Source organism: Geotrypetes seraphini, chromosome 6, assembly GCF_902459505.1.
Source record: "Geotrypetes seraphini chromosome 6, aGeoSer1.1, whole genome shotgun sequence".
Lineage (NCBI taxonomy): Eukaryota > Metazoa > Chordata > Amphibia > Gymnophiona > Dermophiidae > Geotrypetes > Geotrypetes seraphini.
The window spans coordinates 194,188,691-194,214,476 of NC_047089.1; the positions used below are offsets into that span (position 1 = coordinate 194,188,691).

General features: G+C 48.0%; 1 protein-coding gene across 2 annotated transcripts in view; it reads left to right on the plus strand.

The window, feature by feature from the left end:
- Positions 1-25,786, plus strand: part of LOC117362038 (disintegrin and metalloproteinase domain-containing protein 9-like) — a 153,657-nt gene that overhangs the window by 46,545 nt on the left and 81,326 nt on the right. For both annotated transcript variants that reach the window (XM_033947770.1, XM_033947769.1), the window contains exons 3-4: positions 1,687-1,769; positions 11,901-11,965. In XM_033947770.1, coding sequence (XP_033803661.1) covers positions 1,687-1,769; positions 11,901-11,965 — 148 coding nt within the window. The remainder of the gene's footprint in view (positions 1-1,686; positions 1,770-11,900; positions 11,966-25,786) is intronic.

Sequence of the window (25,786 nt, forward strand, 5' to 3'; positions counted from 1 at the left end):
CCTCGGTGGCCGAGGCAACCTTGGTACTCCCTTTTACTTCAACTCAGCAGCAGGGAGCCATACCTTCTACCAGTTTTTCCGTCTCTGCTTACACAGAGTCAAGGTTCTCTACTTCATTCCAACCTGCAGTCTCTGCACCTGACAGCTTGGTACCTCTCAACATAACTCCTCTTCAGTTTTCTCAACCTGTAAGAGACATTTTAGAGGCTTCTAGAAAGCCTGCCACTAGACAATGCTACCACCAAAATGGACTAGATTTTCTATGTGGTGCATCTCTCATGATAAGGAGCCTCAAGTTTCCTCCTTATCTAATGTTCCAAATTATCTTTTGCACTTATCCACCTCTGGCCTCAAGTCTACATCGATCCAAGTCCATCTCTGTCCAATTGCTGCTTTCCACCAGCATATTGAAGGGAAACTTCTCTCTGCTCATCCAGTGGTTTCCAAATTTATGAAAGGACTTTTCAATATCAAACCTCCTCTCAAACCGCCTCCAGTGGTTTGGGATCTCATTGTTGTTCTTACTCAGTTGATGAAGCCTCCATTTGAACCAATGTCTACGGCTCATCTGAAGTATCTCACATGGAAAGTGGTATTTCTCATTACCCTCACATCTGCTTGAAGAGTCAGTGAGCTGCAAGCTTTAATTTCTGATTCACCTTTCACAGTTTTCCATCATGACAAGGTGGTCCTTCGTATTCATCCTAAATTCTTACCTAAAGTGGTTTCAGAATTTCATCTCAACCAATCCATTGTATTTCCAATGTTTTTTCCAAGACCTCATTCTCATCCTGGAGAATCAGCTCTCCATACTCTGGACTGTAAACGTGCTTTGGCCTTCTACTTGGAATGCACCAAACCACACAGAACTGCTCCTCAACTTTTTGTCTCCTTCGATCCAAACAAGTTGGATCATCCAATCTCTAAGTGCACCATCTCCAACTGGATGGCTGCTTGTATCTCTTTCTGCTATGCCCAGGCTGGACTGCATCTAGAGTCGAGTCACAGCCCATAAAGTCAGAGAGCTTCAGTAGCTTTCCTCAGATCCACTCCTATTGAGGAAATTTGTAAAGCTGCCACCTGGTCCTCGGTTCATACTTTCACCTCTCATTATTGTCTGGATGTTTTCTCCAGACTGGATGGCCATTTTGGCTAGAGAGTATTACAAAATTAATTCTCCTAAGTTTCCAACGCTCCCACCAACCCATTCTGGTTAGCTTGGAGGTCAACCATATGTGAGAATAGACTGCCTGCTTGTCTTGGGATAAAGCAGTTACTTACCATAACAGTTGTTATCCAAGGACAGCAGGCATCTATTCTCACAATCCACCCACCTCACCTGGTTGGCTTCTCTGCTAGGTATCTGAACTGAGGAGACTCTCCCTGTGCTGGGCGACAAGGCACTCGCGCATGCGCAGTGCGGCTGACTCGAAACTTCTGAAGTTTTCTTCAAGCAAGTATGCTTGTGAGGCTGTCCGCATCCAGGCTCCGTGGATGATGTCACCCATATGTGAGAATAGCCGCCTGCTATCCCTGGATAACAACTGTTACGGTAAGTAACTGTGCTTTTCTTTAAATACCTCATCTTGTCATAATTAGTTTGAGGAGCAATATTCTTTTATCTTTGCAACATGAAACGCAGCATTTTAATTCTGGCTTGACCTTTCTCTGCAATTTGTTTCCTAGCCTACATTCCGACTTCAAAATTTAATTCTTACAAAATATGGATACCAAAGAAATTAGAACCAAGAGATGGAAGACAAATTGAGGTAAACATTTCAGTGTTCTCCCCATAAATATTTTCTAGACGGGTGGGGCGGGACGGGGAAATTTGGTGGTGTGGAAAATTAAATGTGCACTATTTTTATTAGTAAATTATTATTATTTTCCAATGCTCAGGTATCGGGTATTGCTGGCTGTTTTCTTTTAGCCTCTTGATCACAATTTAAGGGCTGTGTAAAAAGGTGGTTACATCGTCAGATGTTGATAATGCTGCTTTGTTCAGCATGTTATTTGCTTCTTGCGCTGTAACCACCTTTTTATGCTGCCCCTAAATTGTGATCAAGAGGCTAAAAGAAAACAGCCAGCAATACCTGATATTAGTTCTGTATAGGGCCACTACTATCTCTTTAAATTCCTGGCATCTTTGTAAAGTAAGAACAGAAAGGTCCTGAAAGATATCAACTTTGTGATTGTTCCATACCAGTACTCCTTGTTCTTTGGCTTTTCTCCACATTGCTTCCTTGTCTTTGTAGCGGTGTAGCAAGCCGTAGTCTCTTGGGAGATCTTTATTTTTTAGTCCCAGTGCTCCGAGTCCTATCCACTTTATTTTTTTAATTTTTTATAAATCTTTATTAATTTTCAATATGCATGCAATTTACATACAATTAAAATATGCATACAATTTACTTCATAGACAGCACTTACTATCGATCAAAGAATACTACAAAAATATTTTCCCCTCCCTCCCTTCCTCCCACCTAATTCGAGAACAAAAACAGAGTGAATTAAATTATACATACAATTAATATCATAAAACACTATCCACTTTAATTGGAGTAATTTTCCCTCCATCTGTCATCTCCCCAGCGTCCATCAGCTCCATATAAATCTGTTTCACAACCCACTCAACATTTTGGTAGAAGGACGTAGCCAGAACACAGTTCTTTATCCCAGGACAAGCAGGCAGCCTATTCTCACATATGGGTGACGTCATCAATGGAGCCCAGATGCGGAAGCCTCGCAAGCAGACTTGCTTGTAGAAACTAGAAGTTTTGAGTCAGCCGCACCGTGCATGTGCGAGTGCCTTCCCACCCAGCGTAGGGCGCATCTACTCAGTTCTTAATTTTCCACGGAGCCGAGAAGTCTGTCTTTGACTCTCTGCGTTTAACTTTCTCACTTCGTGCCTTCGTGCGGTTTGTGTTATTTTTCTTCACGAATCGCTGTACTTACTTTTATTTCTAGTTAAAAAAAAAAGTTCATTTCTTCCGTTCGGCTGCCGGGGCAGGCCGCTCGGCCGCAGCCCAGGGGCTTCAATCTTGCAGCGGCTGTTTTTCCTTCTATGTCCTGGCCAGTGATAGGCTTTAAGAAGTGTAGCCAGTGTCAACGTACGATTTCTCTCATGGACCCACACACCAGATGCCTCAAGTGCCTTGGGCCACAACATCATCCAAAGTCGTGTGAACGCTTCAACCTCAAGCCCTTAAACGTCGTCTACTTTCAGTGGAGAAGCTCTTCCAGATGGATTCAACCACTTCTTCGACTCCGAAGCCGACCTCGGTTTCGTCTTCGACCAAGGGCCCTCCTGCCTCCACTGCTTCGACCTCGAGCCTCATCAGACCTTCTTCGTTCACAGCAGGTCTTTCCTCAACGATGTCTGCTGTATCTCCTCCTGTATCCTCAGGTCAAATGGCTCAGCAGACAGTTCCAACGGTGGTGCTTAAGGTGCCTAAGACTTCTAAGTCGAAGCACATTTCCATTGCCTCGGTGGAACCTCCAGTCAAGGCAGGTGGTCCGGTTTCAGAGTGGATCCATCCTTGACGGCTTCTTTCCAGACTATGTTAGAGCAGCAATTTGTTCAGTTCCTCACCAAAATAGGACCTAAGCTAGCTACTCTAATCCAGCCTGGACATTCTGCAGACTCCCGCGATGTCGAGCCTCTTCCTATGCCTCAGTCTGAGTCTACACATACTATGCAGGGAGCAGAGACTCTGCGAGTGTCTGGTCTGGCATCTAAGCACGTGAAGCAAGGAGCAGATTCTTTCCAAGTGCCTCGGCAGGAATCCTTACTCTCCATACAAGGAGTAGAGTCTTTGGGCGTGCATCGAGGTTCCTCCATCAAGCCTCTGGAGCTTCGATCCACAGCCTCCTGTCCTATCCATTCTTTGGTGGCATCGGCTGCTTCCCTCTCCGGAGCGAAGTCTCCTCAATCTTAGAGATCTGCTTCTAATCACCGTTCTCACTGACAAATGAGACCTTCATCGAGGCATCCTTCCAGGCATAGTTCTTCTTCTAAGGAGCCATGGTCTTCAAGTATTTTCCTACCTATACGACTGGCTCATCAAAGATTCAACATTTCAAGGGGTTATTGTAGAGACCCAATGGACTATGTGGTTCCTACAAAGTTTGGGATTCGAAATCAACTTTCCCAAATCCCAACTTCAACCTTCACAGAATCTACAGTTCATCGGAGCTGTTCTGGATACTATCCAACTCGGAGAATTCCTTCCTCAAACATGTCTAGAAGCTTTCCTTAAACTCCGTCATACAGTGTCTTCCCGCTCTTCCATCTCAGCGAGACACATGATAGTACTATTAGGTCACATGGCCTCCACAGTACACGTGACTCCTTTTGCCAGAATTCCTCAGTAGACTCTGGCATTTCAATGAATGCAGGTTTGCAACCCTCTTTCTCGACACATAACAGTCACTCCTTCTTTGAAGCAGTCTCTCCGTTGGTGGATGCTCTCTTCCAATCTCTCTAGAGGCTTGCTTTTTCAAACACCCCCCCCCCCCATCAGAAGGTCCTCACGACAGATTCTTTGACCTACGCTTGGGGTGCTTATCTCGATGGTCTCTGTACACAAGGCCACTGGACCAGTATGGATCGTCAGTGTCTCATCAATCTATTGGAACTAAGAGCGATTTTCAAGGCTTTCAACGCTTTTCAGCATCTTCTTCACGACCAGGTAGTCCTCATTCGGACGGACAACCAAGTCGCTATGTATTATGTCAACAAACAGGGAGGGACAGGATCTTCCTCCCTTTGTCAAGAAGTTCTGAAGGTTTGGGACTGAGCAATCCGCCACAACACCTTCTTCAAAGCTGTCTACATCCTGGGGGTGAAAAATTGCTTGACAAATAAATTGAGTCGTCCAATGCAGCCTCACGTATTATAGCCACACTGTAGTCCACGCTCGGGACTCACTAGCACCTCCAGTGGCTATACATGGAATGAGCACCAGCGTGTGACCCGGCCTGGAGCCACCTTGCAGGACTGGACTGACACACCAAAATGGGAACTAAAATGAAACCCACACAACTGAGGTTTGAATGAAAAAAATGCTTCAACTTTACTTGGCCAAAACATCAAGGTCAGGATATCACCAGTAGAGACAATAATGTTCAAGCAGAACTCATAAATAAAAGAAAAATAGCAAAACAAATCAGTAAAAGTCCAAACTCTGTCCAAGCTTTTTCTTCCTTTAAACTTAGTCACCAAGGCTTGTGAGGAAGGGCTCTCCTCAGAGCCTGCCCAGCCTGCACTCCAAGCAGGGTGTGAAAACAAAACTATAGTTCTTTGTGCTGCTTGCATACAATCCCCACCTTTTCAAACAAAAAAATAAAGCCTCCAGCAGCAGGTGAAGTACTGCTGGGCTCAGGAGAGTGTCTTAGGTTTGCCTTGAAATAGCTTTCTCAGTAGCCTTCCAAAATTCCCTCCCTGGTTGACTGCAAACATCTCCCCCACAGAGACACTTCCAGCTTCATCAAGCAAAAATCTATATATATAAAATCGGAGGTATGTATGTGTGTATGTATGTGTATGTGTATGTACCGTGATCACGCAAAAACGGCTTGACCGATTTGAACGAAACTTGGTATGCAGATCCCTCACTACCTGGGGTGATATGTTCTGGGGGTCTCGCGGCCCACCTGCACATGTGGGCGGAGCTACAAACAGAAAATCAGATTTCACCCATCCATGTCAATGGAAAAAATGTAAAAAGCTGCCATTCTCACAGTAATTCCAACTATGAGGCCCTTCATGTCATTCTGAGAGATCTGAGAGGAAATGACAACCTGATGGGAGGAGCTCTGGTACTTCTATGTGGAGATTTTCGTCAAACTCTGCCTGTCATCCCAAAGTCTACACCAACTGATGAGATACATGCATGTTTAAAAAACATTCATTTCTGTGGAGACATGTGCAACAAATAACTTTAAAACAAAACATGAGAGTAGATTTGGGGGATGAAAGTGCGCTAATTTTCTCAAACCAACTACTCGACATTGGAGAAGGTAAATTACCAGTTGAGTCTTCTGGCAAAATAAAATTGGCTTATAATTTTTGTAATCTGGTGTCATCAGTTGCAGAGCTAATAGATGCAGTCTATCCAGCAGTTAAAGAAAACTATATCAATTTTAACTGGTTGCGAGAGAGGCCCATTCTTGCTGCTAAAAATGAAGATGTCCATGGAATAAACAATCAAATACTTGCCATGTTACCAGGCGCAGTCACTGAATACAAGTCTATTGATACAGTAGTAGATGCTGATGAGGTCATCAATTTCCCAACCGAATTCCTAAACTCACTTGATCCAGCTGGATTACCACCACATCGTCTTTTACTTAAAGTGGGATCTCCAGTTATTTTACTTCGCAACCTTGACCCACCAAAACTTTGCAATGTCACAAGGCTTTGTGTAAAGAGGTTACTGGCCAATGTAATTGAAGCAACTATCTTAACCGGAAAGGGACAAGGTGAAACCGTATTTATCCCGCAGATACCACTTATTCCAACAGATCTTCCTTTTCAGTTTAAGAGATTTCAAATTCCAGTGAGACTTGCATTCTCTATCACAATCAACAAATCACAGGGACAGACTATTACATACTGTGGAGTGGATTTAAGATCCCCCTGTTTTTCCCTTGGACAACTCTATGTTGCTTGCTCAAGGGTGGGTTCACCCAATAATTTATATGTTCTTGCTCCTGGAGGTGAAACTAAAAATGTTGTTTATAATCAAGTTTTGTGTTAGTTGTATTGTATTCATTTTGTCAAATATTTCACATTATAATTTGAATATTGTACTTTTTATAAAGCTGTAAAAAAATAATTTCATTCACCACTATAAAGTATCTTTATTTGAATCCATTTACAGTGTTATTGCTATAATTAAATACCCGTGCAACGCCGGGGCATCAGCTAGTATAATATAAAGTTCAAGAAAAACAGTTCCAAAACAAAACTCACTGTTTTTTCTTCTTACTGCTTGCAGCTGCTGGTTAAACTCACATCCATGGCTTCAGACACACTCATCAACTCCATTGGCAATGACTCTTGAACTTTCATGGGTGACTCCACATCAGGCACAGACAATTCCCAGGCTTCACCAGCCTCTTCCACCTCTGTTGCCCCTGCTTGGCTCAGGGAGGTCGGTAGGGAAGAAAGGCTTTAACCTTCTCCCTACCCTGTCTGTCTCTCTGTTCCTTACTGTGGGCTTTTCTACTATAGGGACAAGCCCTAACCTAGCTGAGTCAGCAGGAGGAATCTGGGTAGCTCTTGGGCTCCTCTGGTGGCGACCTGAATTCTGTCTGTCTCTCAGTTTCTTAGATATTTCCGACTCCCCCTGGTGGTTAGCCAGAAAATCATCATGCTCAGATCCCTTACCATCTTTGTAAATCCCTTTCCTGAGTTTTCTATGCACCTTCACGTCAGCCTTGACGGGCACGGTGTCTGGCTGGTCACAGTATGGACACTCCATTCCTCGCCTCTTCATCACATTTTTTCACAGTGGGGAACGCCTATCTCTTTGCAACTCCCCACAACCACAAACTGCCTCAGTTCTGCTCCAGGATATATTCTCCTCATCGCCTCGAGGCATATATTTTTCTTCTGGAATGGACAAATCTCTTCCTCTATGCATTCCCTCCATTCCCTCTCATTCTCAAGACTCTGGTCAAGTTGAAGAATGATTATGCCACCATGATTCTGATTGCTCCTCAGTGGCCGAGACAACCTTGGTTCTCCCTTCTACAACTCAGCAGCAGGGAGCCATTCCTTCTACCAGTTTTTCCATCTCTGCTTACACAGAGTCAGGGATCTCTGATTCATCCCAACCTGTAGTTTCTACACTTGACAGCTTGGTACCTCTCAACATGACTCCTCTTCAGTTTTCTCAACCCATTAGAGACATTTTAGAGGCTTCTAGAAAACCTAACATTAGACAATGCTATCACCAAAAATGGACTAGATTTTCTACGTGGTGGTTTTCTCATGATAAGAGCCTCCCTTCTTCAAGAAGCTCAAGCTCTGCTTCGTCTCCATGTTATTGAGGAAGTTCCTCTGGAACAGCAAAACACGGGGTTTTACTCCCGTTACTTCCTTATCCCGAGAAGACGGGGGATCTGCGACCTATCTTTGATCTCAGAGCCCTCAACAAATTTCTTGTCATAGAAAAATTTTGGATGTTGTCTCTAGCATCCTTGTATCCCCTTCTGGATCACAACGATTGGTTATGTTCTCTGGATCGCAAAGAGGCTTACACTCGCATTCCCATTCATCCAGCCTCCCGCAAGTTCCTCAGATTTCGGGTGGGAAATCATCATTTTCAGTACAGAGTGCTGCCTTTCAGCCTGGCATCATCTCCCAGAGTTTTCACCAAGTGCCTAGTAGTGGTGGCAGTAGCGCTGCATAGCCATGGTCTCCAGGTTTCCCCGTACTTGGATGACTGGCTCATCAAAGATTCAACATCTCAGGGGGTTATTGTAGCGACCCAACGGACTATTTAGTTCCTCCAACATTTGGGGTTCGAAATAAACTTTCCAAAATCCCAGCTACAACCCTCTCAAAACCTACAGTTCATTGGAGTTGTACTGGATACTGTGCAACTCGGAGCAATCCTTCCTCAACAGCGTCAGGATACTCTCATACAGCTTTGCCTCAAGGTGTTGTCCCTTGCATCACTTTCAGCGAGACATAAGAAGGTTCTCCTAGGTCACATGGCCTCTACAGTTCATGTGACTCCTTTTGCCAGACTTCACCTCAGAATTCCTTAGTAGACCCTGGCATCTTAGTGGGCGCAGGCTTCCGATCCACTCTCTCAGCACATTACACTGACTCCTTCGTTGAGACAGTCTCTCCAGTGGTGGATGCTTTCTTCCAATCTCTCCAGAGGTTTACTGTTTCAAATGCTCCCTCATCAGAAGGCCCTCACGACAGATTCCTCGATTTATGCCTGGGGGGCTCATCTCGATGGTCTCCGTACTCAAGGGCATTGGTCCAGCACAGAACGTCGGAGCCACATAAAACTGTTGGAACTCAGAGCGATCTTCAATGCTCTCAAAGCTTTTCAACATCTTCATGATCAAGTAGTCCTCATTCATATAGACAGTCAAGTAGCCATGTACTATGTCAACAAGCAGGGAGGAACAGGATCCCTCCTCTTTACAACGAAGCTCAGAAACTTTGGAATTGGGCAATTCTTCATGACATCTTTCTGAAAGCAGTCTACATTCAAGGAGAGAAAAACTGTCTGGCGGACAAATTTAGTCATCTTCTGAAACCTCATGAATGGACACTCAATTTGTCACCTCTCCATCAAATTTTTTCTCAGTGGAGAACTCCTCAAATAGATCTCTTTGCATCTCCCCACAACAATAAACTGACTCAGTTCTGCTTCAGGATATACTCTCCTCACTGATTGGAGGCAGATACTTTTCTTCTGGAATGGACAAACCAGATTCTGTATGCATGTCATCCATTTCCTCTCATTCTTAAGACACTCGTCAAACTCAAATAAGAACATGCTACCATGACTCTGATAGCTCCTCGGTGGCCCAGACAACAGTGTTTCTCCTTTCTACTTCAACTCAGCAGCAGAGAGCCACATCTTCTACCAGTTTTTCCGTCTCTGTTTACAGAGTCAAGGGTTTCTACTTCATCCCAACCTGCAATCTCTGCACCTGACTGCTTGGTACCTTTCAACGTAACTGCTGACCTATAGTTCTCTCAATCTGTCAAGGACATTTTAGAGGCTTCAAGGAAGCCTACTACTAGGCAATGCTACAATCGGAAATGGACTAGATTTTCAGCTTGGTGTGCTCTTCATCGCAAGGAGCCTCAGTCTACCTCCTTCTCTTCAGTCCTTGATTACCTGTTTCATTTATCTCAATCAAGCCTCAAATCAACATCCATTAGAGTCCATCTCAGTGTAATTGCAGCTTTCCATCAGCCTCTAGAAGGAAACCCCTCTCTACGCATCCTGTGGTTTCCTGATTTATGAAAAGACTTTTTAATGTCAAGCCACCTCTCAAACCGCCTCCAGTGGTTTAGGATCTCAATGTTGTTCTTGCTAAATTGATGAAGCCTCAATTTGAACCAATGTCTATAGCTCATCTGAAATATCTCACTTGGAAAGCGTTTTTTCTCATTGGTCTCATGTCTGCTCGAAGAGTCAGTAAGCTACAAGCTTTAGTAGCGAACCCACCTTTCCATCATGACAAGGTGGTCCTCCGTACTCATCCTAAATTCTTAACAAAGTTTGTTTCAGAATTTCATCTTATTTCTTATATACCGCTATACCGTGAGGTTCAAAGTGGTTTACAATGAAGATAGATTAAAGATACATTAAAATAAAATAAATAAAAATGGTACTTTGGATTTTCCTAGCTGTCCCGAAGGCTCACAATCTAGCTAAAGTACCTGAGAAAACAAATAAAAATAAAATAAATGAAATAAAGTAAATTCCAGTCAGACAATAGGATCTGATGTTAGAAGTTCATAAGACGATATGCCAAGGAGTGAAAGCTGGTATGCTCCTTGAGCCCTGACGTATGTAGCCAAGCCAACACACAATATTTCAGCCATGAGGTTTCCCAGGAAGTAATAATAAGTACCAAAATACAGGCTAGTCATTTAGATCAGAGTCAATGCAATGCTAAAATGCAGGCATGTCATTTGGATCAGATGATCTCTGCAACAGCCAGACAACCGCCACTATCATCTCGGTGCATCAGCTGCAATAAACGGTCAACTGCCACCATTCTCAGATCCGATATCTATTATGGTATAGAACCCTGCTGGATCGGGGGAGGGGCGGAGCTGTGCTCTTAACTCTCTGCCACTGCTTCTGCTGCCTGCCACTGATTTCGGTGTGGCCCCGGCATCTCCTTGTGCTCACCGTTATCCCCTGCTGGATCGGGGGAGGAGCGGAGTGTGCTCATTAACCAATCTATTGTACTTCCAGTGTTTTTTTTCCAAAGCCTCATTTTCATCCTGGAAAAACAGCTCTTCAAACTCTGGACTGCAAGTGTGTTTTGGCTTTCTACTTTCAAAGGACTAAGCCACACAGATCTTCTCAACTTTTTGTTTCCTTCGATCCAAATAAGTTGGGACATCCAGTTTCCAAGCGAACCATCTCCAACTGGTTGGCTGCCTTGCATCTCTTTCTGCTATACTCAGGTTGGAGTGCATCTAGAGGGTCGAGTCACAGCCCATAAAGTTAGAGCCATGGTGGCATCTGTATCTTTCCTTAGATCTACTCCTGTTGAGGAAATCTGCAAGGCTGCCACTTGGTCCTCAGTTCATACCTTCACTTCTCATTTGGATTCTTTCTCCAGACGGGATGGCCACTTTGGCCAGGTAGTTTTACAAAATTTATTCTCCTGAATTGCCAACACTCCCACCATCCCATTCTGGTTAGCTTGGATTTCACCCATATGTTGAGAATATGTTGCCTGCTTGTCCTGGGATAAAGCACAATTACTTACCGTAACAGGTGTTATCCAGGGATAGCAGGCAGATATTCTCACAACCTACCCACCTCTCCTGGTTGGCTTCTTAGCTATTTGCACACCCCACCTCGGGCAGATAGGCACTTGCACATGCGCGGTGCGGCCTTCGCAAATTTTCTTAAATTTCTTCAAGCAAGTCTGCTTGTGAAGCTATCCACATTGGGGCTCCATGGATGACGTCATCCATATGTTGAGAATATCTGCCTGCTGTCCCTGGATAACACCTGTTACAGTAAGTAACTGTGCTTTACCTTGCATGATCCCTGTGAAAAATATCCCCTGTCTTATTCTGGCCCTTAAAAAAAAAAATCATAGTCTGCTAAAACTCTAGCACTGCACTCAGAATTGTTAAATATTGAAACACTTGTTTCTCTTCAATTTTTCAGGGATATATATCTTACACTATTAACATAGAAGGAAAGGAACACATGGTACATTTAACACCAAATAGGTAAGCAATATGTCTCAAAATCCCAATTGACTTATACAATTATATAATGAAAACCTGAAATGTATTTACAGTAGAATCCCGGTTAACAGGTTATCAACCAACCGAGAAAAAGTCTCCCCTGCTGACCTGGCAAACTCACTAGTGGAACAGTGAGGGGGGAGGAGAGAAAGTGAACTAGAATAGAAAGGAGGGTGTGAAGGGAGGAACAGATTCTGGACCTACAAGTGAGGGGAGGAGGGATGATAAAGGAAGAGAATGACTTAGACCAGAAAAAGGAGGTGGAAAAGGAGACAAAACTATTTTTCTTGTACAATCTCACTTTATTCCTGGACCCCAATAGGTTATTTCTGTCTACCTGCCAGTACTTTGTAGGCAGTCACAAACTTCAGAGATTTCAACCCCTCTCCCTCATCACTGTCCCTCTAAGCATCAGTTTTCCTTCTAACAAGCCAGGATGTGGTTTTCCTGTGTTATTTTTAGTCAAAATCGTCACCCGTGGCGGCCATGTTGGATTTTTCCTGATTTGATTTTCATACTTGCCAGCTTCGTTTTTGGAAAGAAAATCGCATAGATGGCCTCCCTAGAGCAGGATGTGATGGATTCAAGCCTCATTTGCGGTGGATGGCTGTTAGATGCGCAGCCGTGTTCCAAGTGCGCTGCGGCCTGTGAGGGGTGCGAGACTTGCACGGATTCAATGCCTTCGAGCTCCAGAGTGTCTTATCCCAGGACAAGCAGGAAGGTATTCTCACTAGTGGGTGACATCATCCAACGGAGCCCCGATGCGGACATCTCGCAAGCATACTTGCTTGTAGAAACTTTTAGAAGTTTCGAGTTACCCACACCGCGCATGCGCGAGTGCCTTCCCGCCTGATGCACTGGGCGTGTCTCCTCAGTTCTTTCTCTTCCGCGGAGCTGAGAAGTTTGCTTTTGAACCTCTCTGAGCGAAGTTCCTTTATTGTGCCTTCTGTGCCCGCGGGTTTGGGTTTTTTGTGCTCATTCTCGTTGGCTCACGTTGCGTTTTGTTGTTTTAAAAAAATTTCATTTGATCGTTCGACCGGGCAGGTCGCGTGGCCGCGGCCCCGTGGCTTCGACCTTGCGGCGGAGCTTTTTCGGCCTATGTCCCGGCCTGTTATCAGTTTTAAAAAGTGTGTCAAGTGCCAGTGTGCGATTTCATTGACGGACCCACATCGACGCTGTTTTCAGTGTCTCAGGCCCCAACACCTTCCGAAATCGTGCCGGCCTTGCTCCACACTTACAGCACATGCTTTTAAGCGTCGCTGTATTTTGTGGGAATCACTGTTTAGCATGGAGGCGTCCTCGGTGCTGCCCTCTTCACAGAGCGCCACGCCTTCGACTTCCAATTCTACATCTTCGGCCTCGAGTCTGCTCAAGCCTGCCTCGTTCGTGCCGGCTTCAACCCCAGTGCATGCTGCGGTGCCTTCCGATGTCTCTTCAGGTCAGGTAGCGCAGCCTCCCATCCCTCCAGTGGTGCTTAAGGTGCCCAAGGCCTCTAAATCAAAGCCCCCTGGCGGCCGAGTGACCGATGTCTGTGCGTGAGGTCCCATTGCTGATGCGGATCCCTCTTTGCTGGCGTCGTTCCACGCCTTGATGGAGAAGAGATTTGTCGAGCTCTTTACCAAAATTGGGCCGACGCTTCTCTCCCAGATCCAGCCTGGGCACGCGGAAGCATCCCGCGAGGTCAAGCCGCCTCCGGTGCCTCCTCGGCGCACAGTCGCTGCTGGGAGCAGAGTCTCGGCGAGTGTCTGGTCTGGCTTCGGGGCATGTCTCGCAAGGAGCCAGAGGCTTTGCCCATGCCACCTTTGGAACCGATACCCTCGATGCATGGCTTGCCGGGCCTCGAACCTTGGGTAGCGCCTTGGGGGACCTCGTCTCAGCCTCTGATGCTTCGATCCACAGCCTCCAGTCCCATCTACTCAGTGGCGGCCTCGTCTGGGCGTCGCTCGCCTCATCGCTCGAGACCTGCTTCTCGACACAGCTCTGGTCGTCGATCGAGGCATTCGTCGAGACACTCCTCGCCTCGTCGGAAGCAGCCTTTCCGGGAGTTTTCCCCGGAGTACTCGCCCCCTCTTCCTATGCCGGAACTCGAGGACTGCGGGGGTTCGTTCTCTCCGTTCCGGTCCTCGGCATCGGCGGACCAGGCCGCCTTGTCATCTTCGAGCCCACCTCTAGGCCCGGCCCTGGCAGACCAGTTTTCATTCTTGTCCTTCCTGAGGCAGATGGCAGTGGATTTGGATATCACCCTGGATTCGGGTTCCAAGTTCTCGAAGGAGTATCTGGAGACGATGCATCTTCCTCAACCTACTGCCAAGTCTCTACGCCTACCTCTACATAGGCTTCTGGACCAGACTTTCATGAGATGCTTCGAGACCCCGTACTCCATCCCGGCGGTCCCGGGGAAGTTGGATGCTCGATACCGCACAGTGCACCATAAGGGCTTCGACGGGGCACAGCTCTCGCACCAGTCCCTCTTGGTTGAATCCTCTCTGAAGAGGTCTCATCCCTCCCAAGTCTATTTCCACTCCTCCTGGCCGGGAGGGCAAAACCATGGTCAGATTTGGTAGGTGCATCTACCATAACTCGATGATGGCTTCTCGAGTCCTGAATTACAGCTTTCATTTTGCAACATACTTTACGAATGTAGAGATGATGCGGTATACAAACCTAAGGTTTAGATTAGATTAGATTAGATCCATTCTTCAAAAGTTTTTGCCTTATCTGGAATCTCAGGCTCGCTTCGAGTACTCGGAGGTGCTGGCATCATTGTCCCAACTCCGCCTGCAGATGATGCAATCGTCTTACAAAGCCTTTGAGCTCTCGGCAAAAGTGGAGGCTTGTTCGGTGGCCACGAGACGCTTGGCGTGGCTTCGCACCATTGATATGGACCCGAATCTCCAGGACCGTCAGGAGCGGACCTTTCGACGAGTCCATTGAGGCGGCAACAGAGAAGCTGTCCAAACATGAAAAATCTTTTCAGTCTATTCTCCGCCAGAAGCCCAAGCCTGCTATCTCTCGTCCATCTCGTCCGCCTATGATTTATCAGAGGTGCTACCCGCCAAAGCAGGCCCCCACCATCCGGCCGCCGGTGAAGAGGCAGCATCAGCAGAAGCTCCAGCAAAAACCTCAGCCTTCTGCTGTCCCTAAGGCTCCCCAGCCTTTTTGACTGTCTCGTAGGGAGCATAACTTCCATTGTTCTGCCCTCCCCGCTTTTTCCCATTGGAGGTCGTCTCCATCATTTTTACCATCGATGGACGGCTATTGCCACCGACCTCTGGGTCCTTTCCATCGTAAGAGAGGGATACTCTCTTATCCCAGGACAAGCAGGCATGATATTCTCACATGTGGGTGACGTCATCTACGGAGCCCCAGCGCGGACAGCTTTTCAAGCAAACTTGATTGAAGTTTCAAGTTTGCTATGCTGCACCAATCATGTGCATGCCTTCTTGCCCACTAGAGGGCGCATCCCCACCTCGTGGTCCTCAGTTCAGTTTTTTCCACGGAGCCAGAAGCCCTGTGGAAATTGTGCTCTCTCTTTTTTGCCTTCTGACACCGTGTCTGAGTCGTTTTTCTCAGTCGCTGTGCTTGTTTTATTTTTTTATTCGTTCGTGTGTTCGATGATCGTCAAAAAAAAAAAAGAAAAGATTTTTCGTTCGGCTCCGGGGGCTCCCGGTAGCCGCGGCTGCGGGACTTCGTTCGTTCCCGGCCATTTTTTGTGTCCATGTCCCGTCCCTTGACGGGCTTTAAAAAGTGCACCCGGTGCGATTGACTCCTTTCGATCACCGATCCCCACCGGTGGTGCTTACTTTGTCTGGGTCCTGAGCACCCGACCTACTCCTGCACTCGGTGCTCGACCTTTCAGCAAAGGGCCCTCCGCCGCCGTCGCGCTCGTATGGCAGAGCTCTTTGCTGAGGACCCGGTGGCGGGGACGGCCTTGACGTCGGCCTCGGCTTCGGCCCCGGCCTTGACCTCGGCCTCGCCCCGACAGCCCGCTTCGTTGAAGCCTGTGTCCTCGACCCCGAAGTTGACGACGGGTAAGTCCTCACTTCCTGCTTCTCTTCCAGCCTCGAAGAAGCCATCCTCGGGCTCATCGACGGGGGCGGGTGGGTCGTCCTCAGCCCCGCCCCGAGCGTCGAAGTCGGGTGCCCCGGATCTGCCGACTATGATGGGGATCCCCGCCTTTCAGGACTTGCTCCGTGCGCTCATTACCTCGGAGCTGTCCGGTGCCCTCGCGCACCTCCAACCGCCTTCGGCTGCCCCGGCGTCGGCGGCCTCGGTCTCGGTACCCTCGACTTCGGCCACCGGGGGGGCTTCGGCATCGGCCCCGACCTTGCCCTCGACCTCGGTTGACCAGCCTGAGCAGAGCATGCGGCCTCGGACCAAGGTGCGGAGAGTTCGGAGGATCTCTTCCTCTTCGTCCTCGTCGAGGTCCTCCCGGGGCTCCTCGCCCTCGGGTCGGCCTCGGGCGAAGCGTCGGTCAAGGAAGCCCAAGCGTCAACGGGCCTCTCCTCGACGACGTGGTCGTTCCTCGCCGACCAGGGCAGAGACCCTGCGGGTCTCCGAGCTCCGCCTCGATAATCCGAGGCTTTTCCGTTCCTCCGAGGTTGAGTGCTCGAGGGACTTGTCGCCGAGACAGAAGGGGCGTGCCTCGGTGCCCCATACCCCGGGGACTTCCCGCAAGGGTTCCTCGGGGTATGGGTGGTCCCCGACCCCGTCGAGGTCATTTGGTGCGGCTTCTTGGGGTTCGGGATCGGGCACGGGTTTGGAACCTCATTACTCCCGTGAAGCTTCCCCTTCCTTCTTGGTGACGAGGGCGTCTCGTTCTCCCTCTCCGCCTTCGAAGCCCTCCTTCTTTTCAAGATTTGTGCTTGATATGGGGAGGGCTTTGAACCTGGATCTGGCGTCCGGTTCGCAATACACGAAGGAATTTTTGGAGGAGCAGGATTTGCCCTCTCCTCCCAGAGAGACTCCCCAGCTGCCTCTCAACAAGGTTCTACACCAGACCTTCCTGAGGAACTTGGACTCCCCTCTTACAGTCACAGCAGTTCCATCCAAGATGGAGTCTAAGTACCGCACAGTCCCTTGTAAGGGCTTCGATAAAGCACAGCTGTCTCACCAGTCGTTGCTGGTGGAGTCGGCGTTGAAGAAGTCCCAGCCTTCTAGGGTCTCTGCTGCGGTCCCCCCCTGGCGGGAGGGACGGACCCTGGACAAGTTTGGTAGTCGCCTCTATTCCAACTCCATGATGGCCGCCAGGGTCCTTAATTACGCATTCACATTCTCATCCTATTTAAGGCTGATGGTGAAGGCGTTGCCCAGGTATTATGGAGTCATGCCCGATTCCCATAAGGAGGATTTTGCCGCCTTTATGGCCAATTTGTTTCAGCTGCGTCTCTACCTTTTTCACGCAGTTTACGCCGCCTTTGCGGTGGTGATGCGCCGTCTCGCATGGCTTCGTACCCTGGATATGGACCCGAACTTGCAAGAACGTCTGGCCAATCTTCCATGTGTTGGCTCCGAGTTGTTCGATGAGTCCTTGGAGGCGGCGACCAAACGCTTGTCTGAACATGAGCGCTCTATCGCCTCATTGGTCCGTCCTAAACCCCGGGCCCCGCCGCAGAAGCCATTTAGACCTCCTCCGCGGCGATACCCGCAAAAGTCGACTCCGGCTTTCTCGAGGCCGCCGCCCCGGCGCCCTCCTCAGCAGGGCAGAGCGTCCCAGCCAAAGCCTCAGGCGCAAGGGGCGTCGAAACCGGCTCCGTCCTTTTGACGTGATGCGCGGTTGGGGGCGGGCCCCCTCCGCACTGTCACAGGACCCCCTCCCTATCGGGGGCCGATTGCAGGCCTTTCTTCCAGCCTGGGCCGAGATCACGTCGGACGCTTGGGTGCTCCGGATCATCTCCGAGGGTTACTCGCTAAACTCCTTAGCCATGCCGCCAGAACATCCGCCGGGAGCTTCCCTTGGCTGTCGAGTCCAGCTTCTTCTTCTCCTGTCGGAAGCCAGGTCCTTGTTGAACCTTCGGGCGGTGGAGCCGGTGCCCCCGGACCAAAGGGGACGGGGGTTTTACTCCCGGTACTTTTTGGTCCCGAAGAAGAAAGGGGACTTACGCCCCATTCTGGACCTCCGGAGGCTCAACAAGTTCCTTGTCCGGGAGAAGTTCCGTATGTTATCCCTTCCAGTCCTGTACCCTCTGTTAGAATCGGGGGACTGGATGTGCTCCCTGGACCTGAAGGAAGCATATACTCATGTTCCGGTGCATCCCGCCTTCCGCAAGTTCCTCAGGTTCCAGGTGGGGGAGTTGCACCTCCAGTATCGGGTCCTCCCCTTTGGACTGGCTTTGTCCCCTCGAGTCTTCACGAAGTGTATGGTGGTGGTCGCGGCAGCCCTGAGATCTCGGGGGCTGCAGGTGTTTCCCTACCTGGACGATTGGCTGATCAAGGCGTCCTCCAAGGAAGGGGTTATTTCAGCGACCCGACAGACTATCATCTTCCTTCAACGTCTGGGGTTCGAAGTGAACTTCCCCAAGTCTCAGTTGTGCCCGGCTCAATCCCTTCAGTTTATCAGGGCCGTGCTGGACACGGTTCGCCTCCGTTCGTTCCTCCCCCCGCCACGGTTGGAGGCCCTGCTTCGATTGAGTCGCCAGGTTGCGCTGCTGCCCTCAGTTTTGGCGCAGCGCCTGATGGTTCTGCTCGGCCACATGGCGTCGACAGTCCATGTCACTCCGTTCGCCCGTTTGCACCTGAGGATTCCTCAGTGGACCTTGGCCTCCCAGTGGCGTTAGGATCGGGACCCAGTTTCCTCCCCTATAACTGTGACTCCTTCCTTGAGACGCTGGATATGGACCCGAACTTGCAAGAACGTCTGGCCAATCTTCCATGTGTTGGCTCCGAGTTGTTCGATGAGTCCTTGGAGGCGGCGACCAAACGCTTGTCTGAACATGAGCGCTCCATGAGTGGACCAACTCTTTCAATCTTTCCGGGGGTTTGCTCTTTCTCGTTCCTCCGCATCACAAGGTCCTGACCACGGACTCTTCGGAGTACGCGTGGGGAGCTCATCTGGACGGTCTGCGGACTCAGGGTCTATGGTCGGCAGAGGACCGGAGTTGTCACATCAATGTTTTAGAACTTCGTGCCATTTTTCTGGCTGCTCGAGCGTTCTGCCACCTGCTACACGATCAGGTAGTCCTCGTGCAGACGGACAACCAGGTGGCCATGTATTATGTAAACAAACAAGGGGGAACGGGCTCTTGGTCCCTGTGCCGGGAAGCCCTGTGCCTTTGGGAATGGGCGGTCTCCCAGAACATCTTCCTGCGGGCGGTTTACATTCAGGGAGAGAAGAATTGTCTGGCCGACAAACTCAGTCGTCTTCTCCAGCCGCACGAGTGGTCGCTAAACTCCCGAGTTCTGCGCGAGGTCTTCGACCGCTGGGGGACTCCTCAGGTGGATCTGTTTGCCTCCCCAGAGACTCACAAACTGCCCCTCTATTGTTCTCGGATGTACTCCCCGGACCGTCTCGAGGCCGATGCCTTTCTTCTCGACTGGGGAGGGAGGTTCCTTTATGCGTTTCCTCCTTTTCCTCTGATCTTGCGGACGTTGGTTCATCTCAAGTCGTCCAGAGCCACTATGATTCTCATTGCGCCTCGTTGGCCTCGTCAGCACTGGTTCTCCCTGCTTCTTCAACTCAGTGTCAGGGAGCCTCTGCTTCTGCCTGTTTTTCCCTCTCTGCTGTCTCAGAGTCAGGGTTCGCTGTTGCATCCCAATCTTCAGTCTTTACATCTGACGGCTTGGTTCCTTTCCCCTTGACTTCACAGGTTTCTCAGTCTGTGAGGGAGGTTCTGGAAGCCTCGCGCAAGGTCTCGACTAGGCTTTGTTATTCTCAGAAGTGGACCAGATTTTCTTCCTGGTGTTCCTCGAACCACCTGGATCCGAGTTCGGTTCCGGTGTCTTCGGTTCTGGAATATTTGTTGCATTTGTCCAAGTCTGGGCTGAAGACGACTTCCATTAGGGTGCATCTCAGTGCGATTGCTGCTTACCATAGGCATCTCGAGGGTCGATCTCTCTCTCTTCATCCTCTGGTGATTCGTTTCATGAGGGGTCTAGTGAATGTTAATCCTCCCTTTAAACCTCCTCCTGTAGTTTGGGATCTTAATGTGGTTTTGGCTCAACTGATGAAACCTCCGTTTGAGCCTATTGACAAGTCTCTTCTTAAGTTTCTCACTTGGAAGGTGATCTTTCTACTTGCGCTCACGTCTGCTCGTCGGATTAGTGAGCTGCAGGCTTTGGTTGCGGACCCGCCCTTTACTGTGTTCCATCATGACAAGGTGGTTCTTCGCACCCATCCTAAATTTTTACCTAAGGTTGTGTCTGATTTCCACCTCAATCAGTCCATTGTTCTTCCGGTGTTTTTTCCAAAGCCCCACTCTCATCCTGGAGAAGCGGCGCTTCACACGCTTGACTGTAAGAGGGCGTTGGCTTTTTATCTTCAACGCACCAAGTCTCATCGGAAGGTTCCTCAATTATTTTTGTCCTTTGATCCTAATCGGTTGGGACGTCCTGTTTCCAAGCGCACCTTGTCCAACTAGTTGGCTGCTTGTATTTCTTTTTACTACGCTCAGGCTGGTCTCGCGCTTCATGGTCGGGTCACGGGACATAAGGTCCGAGTGATGGCAGCTTCTGTGGCGTTCCTCCGGTCTACTCCGGTGGAGGATATCTGCAAGGCTGCCACTTGGTCTTCGGTTCATACTTTCACCTCCCACTACTGTCTGAATTCGTTGTCCAGAAGCGACGGCCGGTTTGGCCAGTCGGTTTTACGTAACCTTTTTTCCTAAATTGCCATCCTCCCACCTGCCCTTTTTTGGTTGGCTTGGAGGTCACCCACATGTGAGAATATCATGCCTGCTTGTCCTGGGATAAAGCACAGTTACTTACCTTAACAGGTGTTATCCAGGGACAGCAGGCATATATTCTCACAACCCGCCCTCCTCCCCGGGGATGGCTTCTTTGCTGGCTATGGAACTGAGGACCACGAGGTGGGGATGCGCCCTCTAGTGGGCAAGAAGGCATGCACATGCGTGGTGCAGCATAGCAAACTTGAAACTTCAATCAAGTTTGCTTGAAAAGCTGTCCGCGCTGGGGCTCCTTAGATGACGTCACCCACATGTGAGAATATATGCCTGCTGTCCCTGGATAACACCTGTTACGGTAAGTAACTGTGCTTTCTGTTCCATCATGTTCCTCCGGAACATCCTCCAAGAGAGTATCCCTTCTTCTTCGGGAAGCTCAGGCTTTACTCCGGCTTCGGGCCGTCGAGCCGGTCCCTGTGGACAAACAGAACAAGGGTTTTTACTTCCGGTACTTCCTTGTCCTGAAGAAGACGGGCGACCTGCGGCCTATTTTGGACCTCAGGGTGCTCAACAAGTTCCTGGTCAGGGAGAAGTTTTGCATGTTGACCCTGGCTTCTCTCTATCCCCTTCTCGAGCAGAACGACTGGTTATGCTCCCTGGATCTCAAGGAGGCCTACACTCATATTCCCATCCATCCGGCCTCCCATCAATACCTCCGATTTCGGGTAGGACACCTTCATCTTCAGTACAGAGTGCTTCCCTTCGGCCTGGCTTCGTCTCACAGAGTCTTCACCAAGTGCCTGGTTGTGGTGGCTGCAGCACTCAGGAACCATGGTCTGCAGGTGTTTCCCTACCTCGACGACTGGCTCATCAAGGATTCCACGTCTCAGGGGGCCGTCCTGGCCACTCAAAAGACAATCTGGTTTCTACAGAGTCTGGGATTTGAGATCAACTTTCCCAAATCCCATCTTCAACCTTCACAGACTCTCCCCTTCATCGGAGCTGTTCTGGATACTATTCAACTCAGAGCGTTCCTTCCTCCTCAGCGCCTGGCGGCTCTTCTCCATCTTTCACTCGGTTTCTTCTCGCCAGTCTATCTCGGCGAGACACATTGATGGTGCTCCTGGGGCATATGGCCTCTACGGTTCACATGACTCCTTTTGCCAGACTTCACCTGCGGATTCCTCAGTGGACCCTGGCATCTCAGTGGTCGCAGATCTCCGACCCTCTGACTCGTCACATTCGGGTCACTCCTGCTCTGCTGCAGTCGCTTCGCTGGTGGATGCTCTCTTCCAATCTTTACAGAGGTTTGCTGTTTCACATGCCTACCCATCAGAAGGTCCTCACGACCGACTCCTCGAACTATGCTTGGGGGGCTTATCTGGACGGTCTCCGCACCCAGGGCTATTGGACGAGTGCGGATCGTCTGTGCCATATCAATCTCCTGGAACTCAGGACGATTTTCAATGCTCTCACTGCTTTTCAGCATCTGCTTCACGACATGGTGATCCGCATTCGTACGGACAATCAGGTCGCCATGTATTATGTCAATAAGCAGGGAGGCACGGGATCGGCCTCTCTCTATCAGGAAGCTCTGAAGGTTTGGGATTGGGCGATTCGCCACAACGCCTTCCTCAAAGCTGTCTACATTCAGGGGGCGGATAATGCCTTGGCAGACAACTTGAGTCGTCTTCTCCAGCCTCACGAATGGACACTCCATTCCACGCCTTTTCATCAAATCTTCTCCCTGTGGGGAACGCCTCAGATAGACCTCTTTGCAGCTCCCCACAACTTCAAACTGCCTCGGTTCTGCTCTAGGATCTACAGCCCTCATCGTCTCGAGGCAGATGCTTTTCTTCTGGACTGGGGGAATCTCTTTCTGTATGCGCTTCCTCCTTTTCCTCTCATTCAAAAGACTCTGATCAAGCTCAAGTCTGACCGGGCCACCATGATTCTGATTGCTCCTCGGTGGCCCAGACAACCCTGGTACTCCCTCCTTCTGCAACTCAGCTGCCGGGAGCCCTTCCTTCTGCCAGTGTTTCCATCTCTGCTTACGCAGCATCAGGAATCTCTGCTTCATCCCAACCTGCAGTTGCTACACCTGACAGCTTGGTTCCTCTCAGCGTAACTTCCCTTCAATTTTCACCAGCTGTGCGGGATGTTTTGGAAGCTTCAAGGAAGCCTGCTACTAGACAATGCTATTCCCAGAAATGGACTAGATTCTCTACTTGGTGTTTTTCTCAGCACAAGGAGCCTCAACATGCCCCCTTGTCCTCTGTTTTGGACTATCTTTTGCACCTGTCTCAATCTGGTCTCAAGTCTACATCGATCAAGTTTCAAGTTTATTAGGTGAATTGATCAATCGCTTATTCAAATATTCTAAGCGATGTACATTTAAAATTTACAATTAAAATAACAAAAACAACAACAATATAATACATTACAATACATACAATATTAAATAATGGATTAAATCTTCTTAATTTTACTTTAATAAACATAAGGAAAGGAGGGATGAAATACAATTTTTAAAGTAAAGAAGAAACATTGAGGGAAAATACAAAAGGGATTTAGTTAGAACAGGTATAACCAAGTAAAATATAATTCATGTAGAGTAAAATTATGTTAAAAAGGCATCTTTAAAAAGAAAGGTTTTTAGTTCAGATTTAAATTTTCCAAGTTCTTTCTCCTCCCGTAAAGATATAGGGAGGGCGTTCCATGTTTGCGGTGCCGTACAAGAAAAAATAAATTGTCTCCTCGTGTTAATAATTTTTAATGATGGAATCGATAGCAGATTTTGTTCGCTAGATCGTAAAATTCTCTTTGCAGAATATGGAATAAGTGCCCTATATAAAAAAGCAGGGGTCTTATTAATCAAAGTTTTAAAGATAATTAAGCATAACTTATAAGTGATTCTGTAATTAACAGGAAGCCAGTGAGCCTCTTTGAGAAGTGGTGTTACATGATCAAATTTTTTAGAATTAGTTATTAATTTTATTGCTGTATTTTGTATAATTTGTAATCGTTTTATTTCATATAATGCAATTCCTTTGAATAGAGAATTGCAGTAATCAATTTTAGACATCACCAAAGAGTGAATCAATATAGTGAGTGATTTAGGACAAAGAAATTTAGAGATGGAACGAATTTTACGTAACCTATAAAAGGTGATTTTCACAATGTTACTGATATGATCATGGTAATTAAGTTTATTATCAAAAATTACCCCTAAGATTTTTATATTTTTAACTAATTGTAGGGGAACATTATGAATTGAAATTGGGTAAACAAGAGGAAAACTCTCTTTCCAGGGAAATAGCATAACATTGGTTTTTTTGATATTGAGAGCCAATCTGTTTTTATCTAGCCAATGATGTACTTGATCTAGTTTATCATTAATAGATGAAATTTCAATTATATTATTGTTATTTAAGGGGTGTAATAATTGTATATCATCGGCATAGGCAAAAACATGAAATCCTACAGATTGGCATAATGTCATCAGTGGTGCAAGAAAAATATTAAAAAGCAAGGGTGAAAGAATAGATCCTTGTGGAACCCCATGAGAAATCTGAGATGGAAGGGATGAAGAATTATTGAAATTAACTATAGATGTACGTTCACTAAAGTAAGATGTGAACCAAGCTAGAACTTCATCTGTTACCCCAATAGATTGAAGTCTAGCAAGGAGCAACTTGTGATCAATAGTATCAAACGCTGCTGAAAGATCAGAGTTCATCTTATTGCAAATTGCTGCTTTCCACCAGCCTCTTCAGGGGAAACCTCTTTCTGCACATCCTGTGGTTTCCAGATTCATGAAAGGTCTGTTCCATATCAATCCTCCTCTCAAACCGCCTCCAGTGGTTTGGGACCTCAATGTTGTTCTTTCTCAACTTATGAAGCCTCCATTTGAACCTCTTAATAAGGCTCCTTTGAAATTTCTCAATTGGAAAGTGATGCTTCTCATCGGCCTCACTTCTGCCCGTCGAGTGAGTGAACTTCAAGCATTGGTTGCGGATCCGCCCTTTACAGTGTTTCATCATGACAAGGTGGTCCTTCGCACTCATCCTAAATTCCTTCCCAAAGTGGTCTCGGAATTTCATCTGAATCAATCCATTGTTCTTCCTGTGTTTTTTCCGAAGCCGCATTCTCATCCTGGAGAATCAGCTCTTCACACTCTGGACTGTAAGCGTGCTTTGGCTTTCTACCTGGAGCACACCAAGTCTCACAGATCTGCTCCTCAACTTTTCATCTCCTTTGATCTGAACAAGTTGGGACGCCCTATCTCTAAGCGCACCATCTCCAACTGGATGGCGGCTTGTATCTCTTTCTGCTATGCCCATGCTGGATTACCCCTTCACAGTAAAGTCACAGCCCATAAGGTCAGAGCAATGGCAGCCTCTGTAGCTTTCCTCAGATCAACACCGATTGAGGAGATTTGTAAAGCTGCCACTTGGTCCTCGGTTCATACCTTCACCTCACACTATTGTCTAGATACCTTCTCCAGACGGGATGGACAGTTTGGCCAAACAGTGTTACAAAATTTATTTTCCTAAGTTGCCAACTCTCCCACCATCCCATTGTGGTTAGCTTGGAGGTCACCCACTAGTGAAAATACCTGCCTGCTTGTCCTGGGATAAAGCAATGTTACTTAAGGTTTAGATTAGATTAGATTAGATTACCGTAACAGTTGTTCTCCAGGGACAGCAGGCAGCTATTCTCACGTCCCACCCACCTCCCCTGGGTTGGCTTCTTTGCTAGCTATCTGAACTGAGGAGACACGCCCGGTGCATCGGGCGGGAAGGCTCTCGCGCATGTGCGGTGTGGGCAACTCGAAACTTCTAAAAGTTTCTACAAGCAAGTATGCTTGTGAGATGTCCGCATCGGGGCTCGGTTGGATGACGTCACCCACTAGTGAGAATAGCTGCCTGCTGTCCCTTGATAACAACTATTACGGTAAGTAACA